Here is a 13,926-nt window from a genome sequence, read left to right as displayed (position 1 = left end):
CTGAAACACAGTGTGGGTCGACAGAGCTCAATATTTTGTTGGGGTGTACAGTGTACTGGAACATATTTCCTCCACACCCTTCTCACCTTTTTAACCCCTGACCCATTTTCATGCCTGGATAAGAAGCTAATTCTGAACAAAAGTTGAGAATGTTGTAGCGCATATTTAGTCAATGACCTGTGCACACAACAGTATACACTTGACCACATTTTTTGCCATTTTGAGGGGGAAAATGAGCTTCCCTCGCAGTCTTGGAGCAATCGCATCTGATGTAATCTATATTTTGGAGATAGTAAGCAATCGCCGCATTCACGACTGGCTTTTTTGGGTCCGGAATGAGCAGTTTCTTTGAGGATGAATTCAATTTTTTAATTTAATTAAAAAGAACTTATAGAAATTCCATTTATTCACAATAATCATATGTGGACCTTGCATTTTTCATCATAAAGAAAGTTCTTTGTCCTTTGTTCAGTGAATGCCATTGAATAGTTGCACATCTGGAAAATATTAGCTAGTGCTAGCAAGATGGGGGAAGGAGAGAACCTCGCAGAGAAGGGAAGAAAAGAGGTATGCGCAGTCTTTGTGCCTCAGCGCTGGTGTCTGTCTTGTCTGCATCTAAATGTATTTTTTTTATTTTTTTATTCCTGAATTCTTTGTCATCATCTCCTGTTCGTTATAAGAATAAAACAACCTGTAACAAGGATAAATCGACTCTTTTCGTTCAACGATAAAGAAAAAATTCTGTGTACAGTATGGCTACTGGTTTGAAACGGGTGTAAAGGAAGACAGCTATGTCAAACTAGTAAAAACCTTTCCATGGCGACACCTTACGATTAATGGTTTGGTTGCTTGCAGGGCTTTTTTCTGGATCGATGTGGGCATTGGCCACGTACTGCTGGGTCTTGGCCAACAATTACTTGAGCGTTGTGGTCACATGTCCTATGGTGACGGCGGTAAGTGCACATTTTAAAACCTTTTGTGGTAGGCTTAGCTGTTAATATTTGCGAGAACAATGTATTTGTCACATTTTACCGTAATTTTTGCACTATTTGCTGCACCTGACTATAAGCCGCCACCCACCAAATTTGACTCAAATGACATTTGTTCATAGATAAACTGCACTGGAATATAAGCCGCAGCTGTCCTCACTGTATTATGGTTATGGTGTTATACTTATATAGCGCTTGTCCACCTTTCAAGGCGCTCAAAGCGCTTTACACTATCTCGCCATCCACCTACTGGTGACGCAGCACCAGGAGCAATGTGGGGTTCATGGGTTATTTACACCAAAAGATATTAACCGATAACACTTCATTTGACAGCGGCATCATAAGAATGTAGTAAGACCAAATGCACCACCATTTGCAGCCAATTGGTTTAAAGCTTCATGGTGGTTGAACCACCGTGAAGCTTTGAACCAATTCATGTGTTTTATGAACCACCGTGAAGCTTTGAACCAATTCATGTGTTTCATGAACCACCGTGAAGCTTTGAACCAATTCATGTGTTTCATGAACCACCACGAAGCTTTGAACCAATTGGCTGCAAAGCTTCATGGTGTTTCATTGCTTCAAGAAGCTTCAATTGGCCATCATTTCTCCCTTGGGAGAGACATTCAACCTCTGCTGCCACCTGCTGTCAACACTGTTGTGTTCCAACATGTCTCCTAGCATGCACTGCAGAACTACAGATTTTAATAACAATCAAAATTCATTCTGTGCTGATTATTTCTTCAGTTACTGTTCCAGTTGTTTCATTAATTGCTAGTTATGGTATTTGGTAACACTTTATTTGACAGTGGCACCTTAAGACTCATTAGACAATCATAATTATGACATGACACTGCAGGGGTCGCGTTAACCGAATATTTTCCGTCGTTGACCGTTTTTTTAAAACGGTGACGGAAAAAACAAGTCCATCTGTCATTTTGACAGGTTGCAATTCACACCCCAGACCACAGGGTGGCGAGCGAGCATATTAATTAGCTATTGTCTCTCTTGATGCATGACGTCGTTGGCCTTACTCGGAAAAATGTCAAGGCAACTGAGTGTCCGAAGTTTCTTCAAAAAGCCCCAAAACAACGATGGTGTTGATAAAACAGGTGGAAAAAGAGGGACTGATTCAATGGAGGATGAAGGATGACAACGAATCAAGTGAATCGCCGGTTCACTCCTCACTGCGGCGCGCAGTTGAAAACACCGCCAATTACCAAGAAGGGCAGAATTGGTAACACGGTGAAAGCGGCATAGAGCCAAAAAAGCGGACCAGACTAGCCAAAGCCTGAAATTATTTCAAGGAAAATATGGAGGGTGCCACCACTGTGTGTACTCTTTTTGCGAAGCTGAGCTCGCATACCATGGAAGCACGTCGGCTATGAACGAACTCTTGGCGCGCCGTCACCCAAGTGTATTTCGGAAGACAACAGGAAACAAGCTAGTGGATTGTAAGTCCATACAACTTTCTAACTATTTAAAAAAAAAAAAAAAAAAAATTGAAGTTGCCTTTATGTGCGTCGTATCAACGTGCGTTTTTATTTAAAAATGATAATAAAAAAATATATATGTACTGTATATAATGGAATTATATAATATTTGATTATTATTAAATGACTGGCCTGCTTACTGTAATCCATGACTGCAGTAATGTTAGATAAAGTATTATTGTATTATTGTGTACATACATATAGTGACTGCATCAAGATATAGTCATTTTAAAAATTTAAGTGACGGGTAAAAATAGATTATGACCGGATTTTTATGACCCTGTCAGTCAAAATGACAGACAACGAAAAAGTCTAATGCAACCTCTGCACTGTAATGAGCATTAATGAATGCATATAACAAATGTCATTAAGTGTTATACGGCAAATTATCTAACTTTTGAATGGATGTAAAAGATCCGAACTGGACATAATTGGAGTTAATGACATAATTTGCCGGATGACACTTAATGACATCTGTCATAAGCATTCAGTAGTGCCCACGATGGTGTCATGTCATAATTATGACTGTCTTATGATGCCGCTGTCAAATAAAGTGTTACCCATTTACCCAAATAAATCAAATAAGCTGCAGGATTCAAAATGTCTGAAAATTACCATGTTAAATCTACTTTTATTGTTTTCTAATATGTATTTTAGGTTCTTTAGTGGATTCTCATAATTTTCTGAATGAATTTATAGTTTTATGTAACCCTCTTATCATAACAGAAGTCATTTTTTACAAAGATTATTCAATTTTTTTAGTCGAGATAAAATATTTTTTTCCCTGGAAAATTGGCTTATGTTGGGCTCGCATCTAAAGAGTACCAATTTAGATTTAATGAATTTAAAACTGACCTGGATACATTTTCATGTGAGGTTATTTTCAGCACATCTAGTATCTGGTTCAAAAAGAAAATCCTCAAACGTGTGCATATTTGCGTTGCCTAAATTGAAAATGCATTCTCTGCGCCCTCTTGCCAGCCGTCCAGTGTTCCTATCTCAATCCACCAGTCGCCCTCATTCTATTCCTCAAACTCTGAAAACATCAAACTAGTCACGCTTGACTCGGTTCGGTCTTTTTTTTTTTTTTTCTTCTTCAAAATGCTTGCTTAAATAGGAAACACTTACAATTGGCTTGCTGTACTGTGCTGATAATATTTCATGAATGTCCTCTGCAGGGATACAGCCTGGTTGCGGCACTCTGGGGAAGCCTTGTGTTCAAAGAGATTAAGGTAAATGAAAATTTGAAATATCTGTTATTGCTGTCAGTTAACTCAAACCTCCTTTGACGCTGTCAATTTAACACGCGATTAAATTTGGTGTCATGTCCTCTTTTAATGAGTACATGAAGTGTATTCATGATCAAACTTCCTCTCCTTGCATAGATTCAAGCTACAGTTCACTCTGTGAACAGGAGGGCTTTTAAAAAAAAAAAAAAATTTTTTTTTAAAAGCAAAACCCTATCTGGAGGTGAGCGCATGCGAGAGCATAGACGCCATAACTTTAACAAATTATTATCGCGTACTTACCTTGTTTCGATCCAAAAACTCCATGTAACATGTATCACTGAGTGTCAAGACACAGCTGTGAATGGCCACAGCTGGATTTTTTGGGGATTTGATGGGTGAAACATGGTAATATAACAAGGGTCGCGATGCAGAAATCGCAGACATCAAGGAGTGGTCGAGATTTTCTTTTGCATATATTTACCCATTAAATTTTTTTTTTTTTTTTTTCAATTTTTCTTTGTTTGGATCGATTATCTAACAAATCAGAGAAAATGTGACAGTAACAAAAAAAATACAACTTAGCGATAGTTATGAGGTGGATATCTGTGACTTTTTTTTAGACACCATTTTTTTCATTGTGACGTCATTTGTTTATGTTTAAAATATGCGAGTGAATAATTTTTTTTAAGTTTGTTTTTTAAACGAAATATTAGACATCAATTAATGATTCTAAGCTAAAAATGACATTTTGATTAATAAATATAATTACCTTCGTTTTATGGCTGGGTTGAAACAAAAGCGATTGCGCGACGTCTGTAAACGGGGGTATCCAGGGTAAAACGGACAAATTAAAAATAGGGGGCTTAATGCGGCATGAATCTGCTATGGCAGCATATAGACATATTGTTCTGTCAAACACAACAGTTGTTTTGGCTTAAAATAAAGCAGTTTCTTTTAAAGAGGAATGCAAGAGCAGAAACTGCTTTTTCAGTCTTGTCTCTGTTTTCCGCCATATACAGTATATAGTTTTTTGTGTAGCACTGGAAAGATACATATTGGACATGAATTCCCCTTTTTTCCCCACCAAAGTGTCATTAAAAAGTTTCAAACATGGTACTGTCCCACCAACAGTGTTAGGCACGTTACTTTAAAAAAGTAATTATAGTTACTCGTACTTCCTCTAAAAAGTAACTGAGTTATTAACTGATTTACTCCATAGTAAAAGTAACTATTTCCGTTACTTTAAAAAGTTGTATGTCAAAGAATTTGAAATTTTCTGAGCAGTATTCGGGTCAGTTGAATAGAGAACAGACAGGTAGTTGTGTTGTAGAACCTTGTAATATTTATTGCACCTCACCAGCAACAGATTTATCCTACACTTGAAGTGCAACAAAAATAAACAGTAAACAATATAATAAAACAATCAGCAGTAAACAATATAAAGTGAGTTTAATAAGTTAAATCTAACGCTCTCAACCTGAGACAACTGGTCAAGTAGACATACCGTACTGTACTTCAAGTATTTTGTTAACAAAAGTCAACAGTAAAGCAATATAAGGTGAGTTTCACGCTGAAGCATAAATCACAATCACTAGTCAGACAACTGCTCAAGTAGACATATGCTAAAGTACTTCAAGTATTTTCACACAACAAAAGTAAACAGTTCAACAATAAAAACTGTGTTTAACACTGCAGTGTAAAATAAATCAAACTCTCACAACCTCAGACAACTGGTCATGGATGGCCTCTCATCATCTGTTTCTGTGGTGGGATTTTTCGCCACTAGCTTTGTGGTAGCGTGTGTAGTTGTTAGGTGCTTCAGCAGATTTGAATTGCTTACCACAAATGTCGACAAAAGCTTTGCCCCGGCACATAAATTACACTTCACATGCAAGTTCTTTCCTTTAATTTCGACCAACTTGAAAGTGTTTATATCTCCACCTCGTAAAGGACAAATTTTCCTCTGAATGCTCTGCCATTATATCCCTCTGCATCTGTTTTGTGTGTGCGTTTGCCGCACGCGCTGTTCCGGTTTGTGTGTGAAAACACCGGCTCTGATTGGCTTACCATGACACATGACTCTAACCCTCAGCCACTCACAATCACTTCCATCGCATCTGTCCAGGGGGTGCATTCAGGCAGCCTCGTCCCTATACTCCTCCCGTCACCCTCAAAGCGTCTGCCGTCCTCAAGATGGAAGCAGCATTCTTGCTGGCTTACAGTGGGGGGATGGAAACAGGGCTAGCATTCAGGTGTAGCAAACACAGAAATGTTAGCAAGCTGTGGAAAGCATTGTCTAATTGAATGAGCAGGTACAAACAGCCTGGAGTCATAAGTACGTGCGCTATTCTCGACCCTGAACTCACCCAAAGTCTTGGATGACAAATAAACAGAGCAGTGTAGACTCACTACGGCTGGTAGTTTCTTCAATTTATTCAGAGTAAGTAACGCACCGCTCTTGACCGTCAGTAACAGTAACTGCATTGTAACAGTGGAAAAATAGATTACCGTTACTGAAAAAAATAAAGCCTTAATGTAACGGCGTTATTTATAGCAGCGTCCCAACACTGCCCACCAAATTATTTTTAAATAACATCGCAAAATGCTTGTTTTTTATTATTCTTCATTGAGTGAGTCTATTCATATCCACTCACGCTGCTGAGACCAGCCTCTCGTCAATCTCTTGCCACAGCACACTACCGCGAATGTATAACAAGCTAAATGATGAATGACAGATCTCCGGCTTAGAATATCAAGAAGATGGTATTAATGGGCTCCTTTTTGATAGCATTCTCCAATCTATACACTGGATATGTCTCTATGCACTTTTTGGATGGACTGCAATCATGGTTTTGCATCAGCTTGTCTAGTTATAAATATCCACAAATCTGTCAAACAACATGCTCCTGTCGCTCGTCCTCAACTTTAACAAGCAAACTCAATCTCCAGCTGCTTGCTGAGCAGGAAAAGCAGCAGAAGGGAGAGTGAGAGGCTGTACGTGATCAAATCAGGGCATCTCTATTAAAAAACTGTATTCTTTAATTGGGGAAAAAAAAAATCCGCGATGGACTGAGGGCACGCGAAGCTTGAAGCGCAAAGTAGTGAGGGATCACTGTAGTCGGTCACAGTGGCGTATGCTGGTCTTTCAATGAAAGGAAGCTCAAAGTGCCTCGACTCGGAACAACAAAATGAAAATTGGAAAATGCCTCCCGTGGATGTTGATGCGACAAGATCCCTGATTCGCTCATTTCGCTGTCAATCAAAAAGGGATTCAAACTCAGACTGATCATATAATCATTATGCAGAGAAGCATAGCTGCCGGGCCAGCCACGGCCCATAGACTCCGAGACTCAGAGCATCCAATGGGCGGGATAAACTCAGCCTTTAGCCAGTGATTAGTCTTGTTTTGCTGTAGTGGAACAATGAACTCTTAACTCTAGAGTAATAATTAATTACAGGTGTGCAAAATTTCCGATTCTTAGATTATTCGCGATTCGGCCGTGGCAGATTAGAGAACAATTCACAAACATCCAAATTCAGATTATTGAAATGTGTCAAGTAAAGCGGAACTAAAACACAGTCAGCGCGGTCTTCGGGACGAAATGAGGAACGGACAGAGAGTAAACATCATGCTTGTCATTACCCGGGTAATTTCAATGCTCAACTCATGGCTCTGGCTCAACTCATGCCGCTAGATAAAAAAACTATAATACCTGACTGCTGTCGACAGCCGCTACAAACTACGTCTACATAATGCTATTGTAGCTATCACATGTATAAAGAACTAGATGCGAAATGACCAGTGTTGGGAATAACGCCGTTATAAATAACGGCATTACATAACGGCGTTATTTTTTTCAGTAACTGGGTAATCTAATAATTTTTTCCGCCGTTACCATTACTGATGGTCCAAAGCTGTGCGTTACTTACTTTGAATAAATTGAAGAAACTACCAGCCGTAGCGAGTCTGCTCTGCTCTGTTTGTCATCCAAGACTTTGGGTGCGTTCAGGTTCATGGCAATGAAAATAGTAAACACACATAGCCTACCTTTGCAAGAACAATGGAGTTGCCGTTTGATACTGTCATAATGTGCAGGTCCTGCACCCATCCGCAGCAAAACTGTTCGTAGCTTTGTAGCGATTTGTAATTTCAGAATCGCTGATGAGTTTCGTAACATACACCAAACAATAAATAAAGCAGAATGTCCAGAATGTACTTTTAGACAAGGCAAATTTATTTAAAAGTGCTTCATATCACATGAAAATAAGACAATTTTAGTCCCCCATACACTTTGTCCAACTTTCTCTAAAATGGGAGGGGAAGTAAATTTAACAAACTAATCCACAGCAGGCTGAATACTGAAAATATTTCCAAAACAGCCTGGCTAATGATACTGTATGATTTAGCTTTAGCAGTATGTCATATAAACTCGATGTAAATAACCGCAAGCTTGCAGTTGCGCCAAGTATACGTGCTTATGTTGTTAAAAAAAAGTTAATTTTATTTATTTATTTTTTTTCACAACAAACCTGTCTGTCTTTATGTTCATGCTCTCCGTTTTCTTCTCTCTAAAATGCGACCCGGAGGAATTGTCTTTTCACGACGTTGACTGGTCACCGTAACGTCGCGTATTTGCGGAGGCTAAAAATCGCACCTTCAGGTAGCTTGCTGGTCTGCTAGGTGGTGAGTGAGACTCGAGTCTATGGTGAAATTACCGAATCACAAGAAACGGTGAAATGGGCCGAAGGCACACTAGAAAAATGATTGCATCATTATTTTTTTAAGACTTATTATGATATATTTTGTTGTTCTTTTGTTTTATTATTTTGTGTATTTTTTGAATACTGCTATCATCAAAAATTATTTGGCCATTTTTCATGACACCCTTTTGGACGCCAGGACGCACTTGGGCATTTGCCTAGCTCGCCTTATGGAACACACGGGTCTGGCGGAGGGTGGCTGCCGAGAAAATACCTTCAATATGATTTTGTATTTATACAAATTTAGGGTTAGTAAACACTGTCATGAACTTTTCCCACCAGCTACAAGAGTTAACTCCAGCGTGTTTAGTGTGTCTAGCAGTGGTAACACGTGTTTTCTTCTCTCTGGCAACTGTTGAGTTTGTGTATAATGTAAACATAAGTCATACACATGTGCTTTTTATGGAAAAGAAATCAATTATTTTTGTTCTGATTGTACTAATGTTGAGTTGTGCCTGTGGGTTTAGGCTCACCTAAAGGACTGCATATATTTCGATTTTAGAATTTTTTTTTTTTTCTTATTTTGGCAACATTATACTTATGTTCCAATTTGCTAATGTTTAGATTTTTTTTTTTCCCCAGATATCTCAAAGTAACACATTTTAGAGCTGTAATTGCAATACCGTGATATCTTGGCTGTAGGTTATCATACCATTAGAATATTATACAGTCACATGCCTAGTCTGGAGACGCACAGCGTCCAAACTGTTTGAAAGACTATGAAGGTGCGTGAATGAATAAATGAAAAGCGATCCGCATCGTAACCAGTGATAAGCGAATTCTGAACAAAGGTTGAGCGCGTTGTAGCGCATATTCAGTCAATGATCTCTACACACAACAGTATACATTGGATCACTTATTTTGTCTGCCATTTTGGGGGAAAGCTGAGCTTTCCTTGCAGTAATCGAGCAATCGCCACTAGTCCTTTTTCTAGCACACTGCCATTCACTCATTCTGTCAGTATACTTGGATGCAGCACTCTGTGAACAACCGTTTTTTTGGGGGAGGGGGTGGGGGGTCGGGTTAAGCAAAGTTATTTGTTCACCCCCTTTGTGAAAAGTGTCTGTCTCCGGAACAGCTATCAAGTTGGCAGTCTTCCTCAATGAATGTGTCACCTTCTATTTGGGATTGCATGACAGTTTAAAGGTTCAGAAAACAGATTTTTTTCAAATATTGCATTTGTTTTTGACAGACTGAAGTTTGGGTTTTAATTTGTTAGTCATGATTGTCTAAATTACAAGAAACAAAGGCTTGAAATATTTGTGACGATTCCATTCCCTTGCATCCTTCTTTCTTTGCTGTAATACCATCATTGGTTTCTTTTCACTTGTTCCACCTTCTGTATTATCCATGTTCTTTTTGCTCCATCCATACTACCTTTTAAACTTGCGTTGTTTTGTGTTCTCAGGGTTTAGTGAACTGCTTAATCTTCTCCCTGGCATCCTCCATGGTATTAATGGGCTCCTTGTTGACAGCAATCTCCAATCTATAGTTTATACTGGATATCTCTATGTACTTTTTGGATGGACTGCAATCATGTTTGTTTTGCATCAGCTTGTCTAGTAATAAATAACCACAAATCTGTCAATAAACTTTCGCATTCGGATCAATTCCGCGGCGAGAAAGCCACTTGTCAATATTTACACCGTGAGCTGCGACTGTGAATATTCAATCTATACATTCGTTGGCTTATCGGGGGTAACTGTTATTGTCTTGAGGCTTTATAGTGAATGTTTTTAAAACTAACGTTGGGAAGGGAAATTATCAGCACCAGAACAGTTTCTCCAATTGTGAAGTTTGGGAATGCTGGTTAGGACTGGAGCCTGAATTTGAACAAAAAGTCATTGGCATGTTTGGTTTGGGGGGGGGGGGAGGGTGAGTTAAAAAGTGAGTTAGCCATTTAAAGTTTTCAACTCAATTGCAAGGACTAAAATATTGAGTGGTAGAAGAGCATTTATTTTAATTCTTCAATTGGTGGTGCAGTGTTTTTCAACCTTTTTTGAGTCACAGCACGTTTTTACATTGGAAAAAATCTTGCGGCACACCACAAACCAAAAATGTTCCAAAATTATTTTCTGTATAGTATGTATAATTATAAAATTTCTCAGTATGCATACTCAGCGTGAAACTTGAGCCTGTTTTGATGAAAACTAAGCCGAAATCCTTATTCAACAGCTGTCTTTCCGTTTTTTTTTTTAAATAGCAGTTAGGCTTGAAAGAGCTCAGAATTATCACAGGGAGACTTGAGCAATATCTTTAACCGCATCAGGGCCGAGCATCTCGCAGACAATGGCTTTGCAGGCAGGTAGTATTAATGTCTCTGTCACGGCATGGTACTTTTTGGATTTAGCAACAAGTTCAGCAACAAGGTAACTGGCTTCGGGGGCTTATTTACCTTTTGTAACTTTTCTCAAAAAGTTGTCTTTTTCTGTTTTCACAAAGGTGAACAAAATAGTTGGACTTGTTTTGAAGGGACGGGTGTTTCGTTTGGAGATGACGTTTAAACTTGCTCAGCACCATGGCGCTGTTGGATAGCTGCTCGTGTCGCGTTCAAGAACTGCTCGGATTTCTAGCCATTACCCAATTTGCTGTCCTCAACAATGTGTTTGAATAAAACACGGGGGGGGGTGACGGTCGTCACATATGGATAAAATAGAAAGGACACTTTTGAGTACAGTGGGGCAAATAAGTAGTCCAGTGTTTCCCCTAGGATTTTTTGAAGCTGTGGTGGTGGGCTGCATCGGAGTCGGACAGCCTCACCATGTCGTGCCACAGCGAATTTTTTTTCTTCATTTTTTCCCCCAAGAAGAACCATAACAAAGATATATTTGAAATATTTCATTAGCCAGGCTAATGTTGTACCTCTCAGCTACAGTACATGTATGTAAAATGCGTAGCTGATTAGAGCTACGTTACCCGATGTACTAATGCGACTTTTTTTCTCGTGGCAATAGTACGACTTACATCTCGTAGTGACTCAGGGTTGGCAACCCAAACTGATGAAAGAGCCATATTTGACCCCCAAAAAAACAAAAAAAAAAAACTTATACAGTATGTCTGGAGCCACAAAAAATTAAAAGCCTTGTACAAGCCTTATAATTATCGATACTAGCTATATTAGCCTACTATAGAAATGACTAAGTTGGCTAGAAATACGTAATTAGCCTTCATGATTAAATGTTTCTTTTCCCTGCAGTGGATCGTATAGAGAATGACGCACCACGTGACTACTCTGTTGTACTATGCCACCACAAGTTTAAAATCATTACAATATTAATGAATTGAAAGAATGTTTGTGTCATGTTTGTCCTCCTAGAAATCCTATTAAAACAAAAAAATATATTTCCCTCCCCCATCTTTTTCCATTTAAAAAAAAAAAAAAAAAGCTCCGAAGCATCGCTAAAGAGCCGCATGCGGCCCGAGAGCCGCGGGTTGCAGACCACCGTCGTAGTCCTCCTTTTTCCTTTTATTTGACCCTCATAAGTACTACATTACCACAACAATAACAGTCCTTCTGTCAACTGACCCATTTAGAGCACTGGAGGAATTCTAATAGCCGTGTAAAGAGTTTTACTTGATTCGGTGAGAAGGTGAATAGTTTTTTCCCCGTTGTTCGTAAACTAAATTTCCACACAAAGGCACGTCGAGGTACCATTAACTTAGCAAGGAGAGGTATGAGAGTCATTTTTCGAGTGTCCCAGAGCTCGCGAAATTTGGGTGGGGGGGGCGTATTTATCAAAGTTTCGTCAGCCGTAATTGTCTGAAGTTGGCGCGCCGGTGTTATGCCGAAAAATAGCCACTCCACGTGAAATGTCCCCCCTGACGGGAGCGCCCACACGTCACTCGTACAAACAGCCTTTTCTTACCAATCGATGGAACCAGAAACGACGTTCTTGTACCGTGAATATGTATCATTTTACTCTGCTTGAACTGATAAATCGTTTACTGTGACCAACGCTCTGAAAATAGAGCAAGGCTTTATTTTGGGCCCCGCCTCTCCGCAGTCTCTCAGCGCAAGTTAGTCAAAGTTTGCTTTCCGTCCAAGACGGCCGTCCACCGCTCACTTTCGCCGAAAATTCCGATCCAAATTATTGTAATGCCCCGGATATGGGCAAGAAGGAGAGAAGTCTGTATTTGCTTACCCACTTTATTGTGGTAACAATAATAAAGAAAAACAATAACAAAATAACAGCGGGCTGCTACGACATGCGACCGCTATCTCTCGCTATCTCGCTCGTTCTCCCATTCTTCCTACTCGTTCCCCTTGCGTCTCTTAAGGGGGGGGCTGCATAGTTACGAACATTAGGCTACAATACACAATGAATAGGTGTCCGCTTAACTCCTCCCACTCGGCTGCCGCTAGTTTGAAGCGGCCTTAAAAATTTTTTTTTATTTAAATAAATAAATAAAATACATCTCATTTGCCAGGCGTGGCGGCTTTCATTTTAGTGTGGCGGTGCGCCACAATCTGTTGAATATAGGGGAATCCCTGTAGTCAACCTCTAATTTTTAAAGTTCTCCCACTTGAAAATATTAGAGAGGCCTGTAATTGTCAACATGGTTAAACCTCAACCATGAGAGACCGAATGTGGGGAAAAAACCAACAGAAAATCACATTGTTTGATTTTTAAAGAATTTATTTGCAAATCATGATGGAAAATAAGTATTTGGTCAATACCAAAAGTTCATCTCAATACTTTATGTACCCTTTGTTGGCAATAACGGAGGCCAAACGTTTTTTGTAACTCTTCACAAGCTTTTCACACACTGTTGCTGGTATTTTGGCCCATTCCTCCATGCAGATCTCCTCTAGAGCAGTGATGGTTTGGGGCTGTCGTTAGGCAACACGGACTTTCAACTCCCTCCACAGATTTTCTATGCGGCTGAGATCTGGCGACTGGCTAGGCCACTCCAGGACTTTGAAATGCTTATTACGAAGCCAATCGTTTGTTGCCCTGGCTGTGTGTTTGGGATCATTGTCATGCTGAAAGACCCAGCCACGTCTCATCTTCATTGCCCTTGCTGATGGAAGGAGATTTTCACTCAAAATCTCTCGATACATGGCCCCATTCATTCTTTCCTTTACACAGATCAGTCGTACTGGTCCCTTTGCAGAAAAACAGCCCCAAAGCATGTTTCCACCCCCATGCTTCACAGTGGGTATGGTGCAGTTCAGTGTTCTCTTCCAAACACAAGAACCTGTGTTTCTACCAAAAAGTTCTATTTTGGTTTCATCTGACCATAACACATTCTCCCAGTCCTCTTCTGGATCATCCAAATGCTCTCTAGCGAACCGCAGATGGTCCTGGATGTGTACTTTCTTCAGCAGGGGGACACGTCTGGCAGTGCAGGATTTTAGTCCCTGGCGGCACATTGTTACTGATAATAGCCTTTGTTACTGTGGTCCCAGCTCTCTAGGTCATTCACTAGGTCCCCCCGTGTGGTTCTGGGATT

The 13,926-nt window shown here is 39.8% G+C and overlaps 1 protein-coding gene across 2 annotated transcripts in view; it reads left to right on the top strand.

Moving 5' to 3' along the window:
- The window catches only part of tmem144b (transmembrane protein 144b), a 46,074-nt gene extending 36,000 nt beyond the window's left edge, over positions 1-10,074 (top strand). For both annotated transcript variants that reach the window (XM_057850524.1, XM_057850523.1), the window contains exons 10-12: positions 856-953; positions 3,661-3,714; positions 9,881-10,074. In XM_057850524.1, the coding sequence (XP_057706507.1) occupies positions 856-953; positions 3,661-3,714; positions 9,881-9,964 (236 nt within the window). In that variant the 3' untranslated portion in view covers positions 9,965-10,074. The remainder of the gene's footprint in view (positions 1-855; positions 954-3,660; positions 3,715-9,880) is intronic.
- Positions 10,075-13,926: the final 3,852 nt, after the last annotated feature.

The sequence above is a fragment of the Corythoichthys intestinalis genome, chromosome 11 (genome assembly GCF_030265065.1).
Source record: "Corythoichthys intestinalis isolate RoL2023-P3 chromosome 11, ASM3026506v1, whole genome shotgun sequence".
NCBI lineage: Eukaryota > Metazoa > Chordata > Actinopteri > Syngnathiformes > Syngnathidae > Corythoichthys > Corythoichthys intestinalis.
Note: the sequence above shows the minus strand (reverse complement) of the source record. Positions and strands in the feature narration are given on the sequence as shown.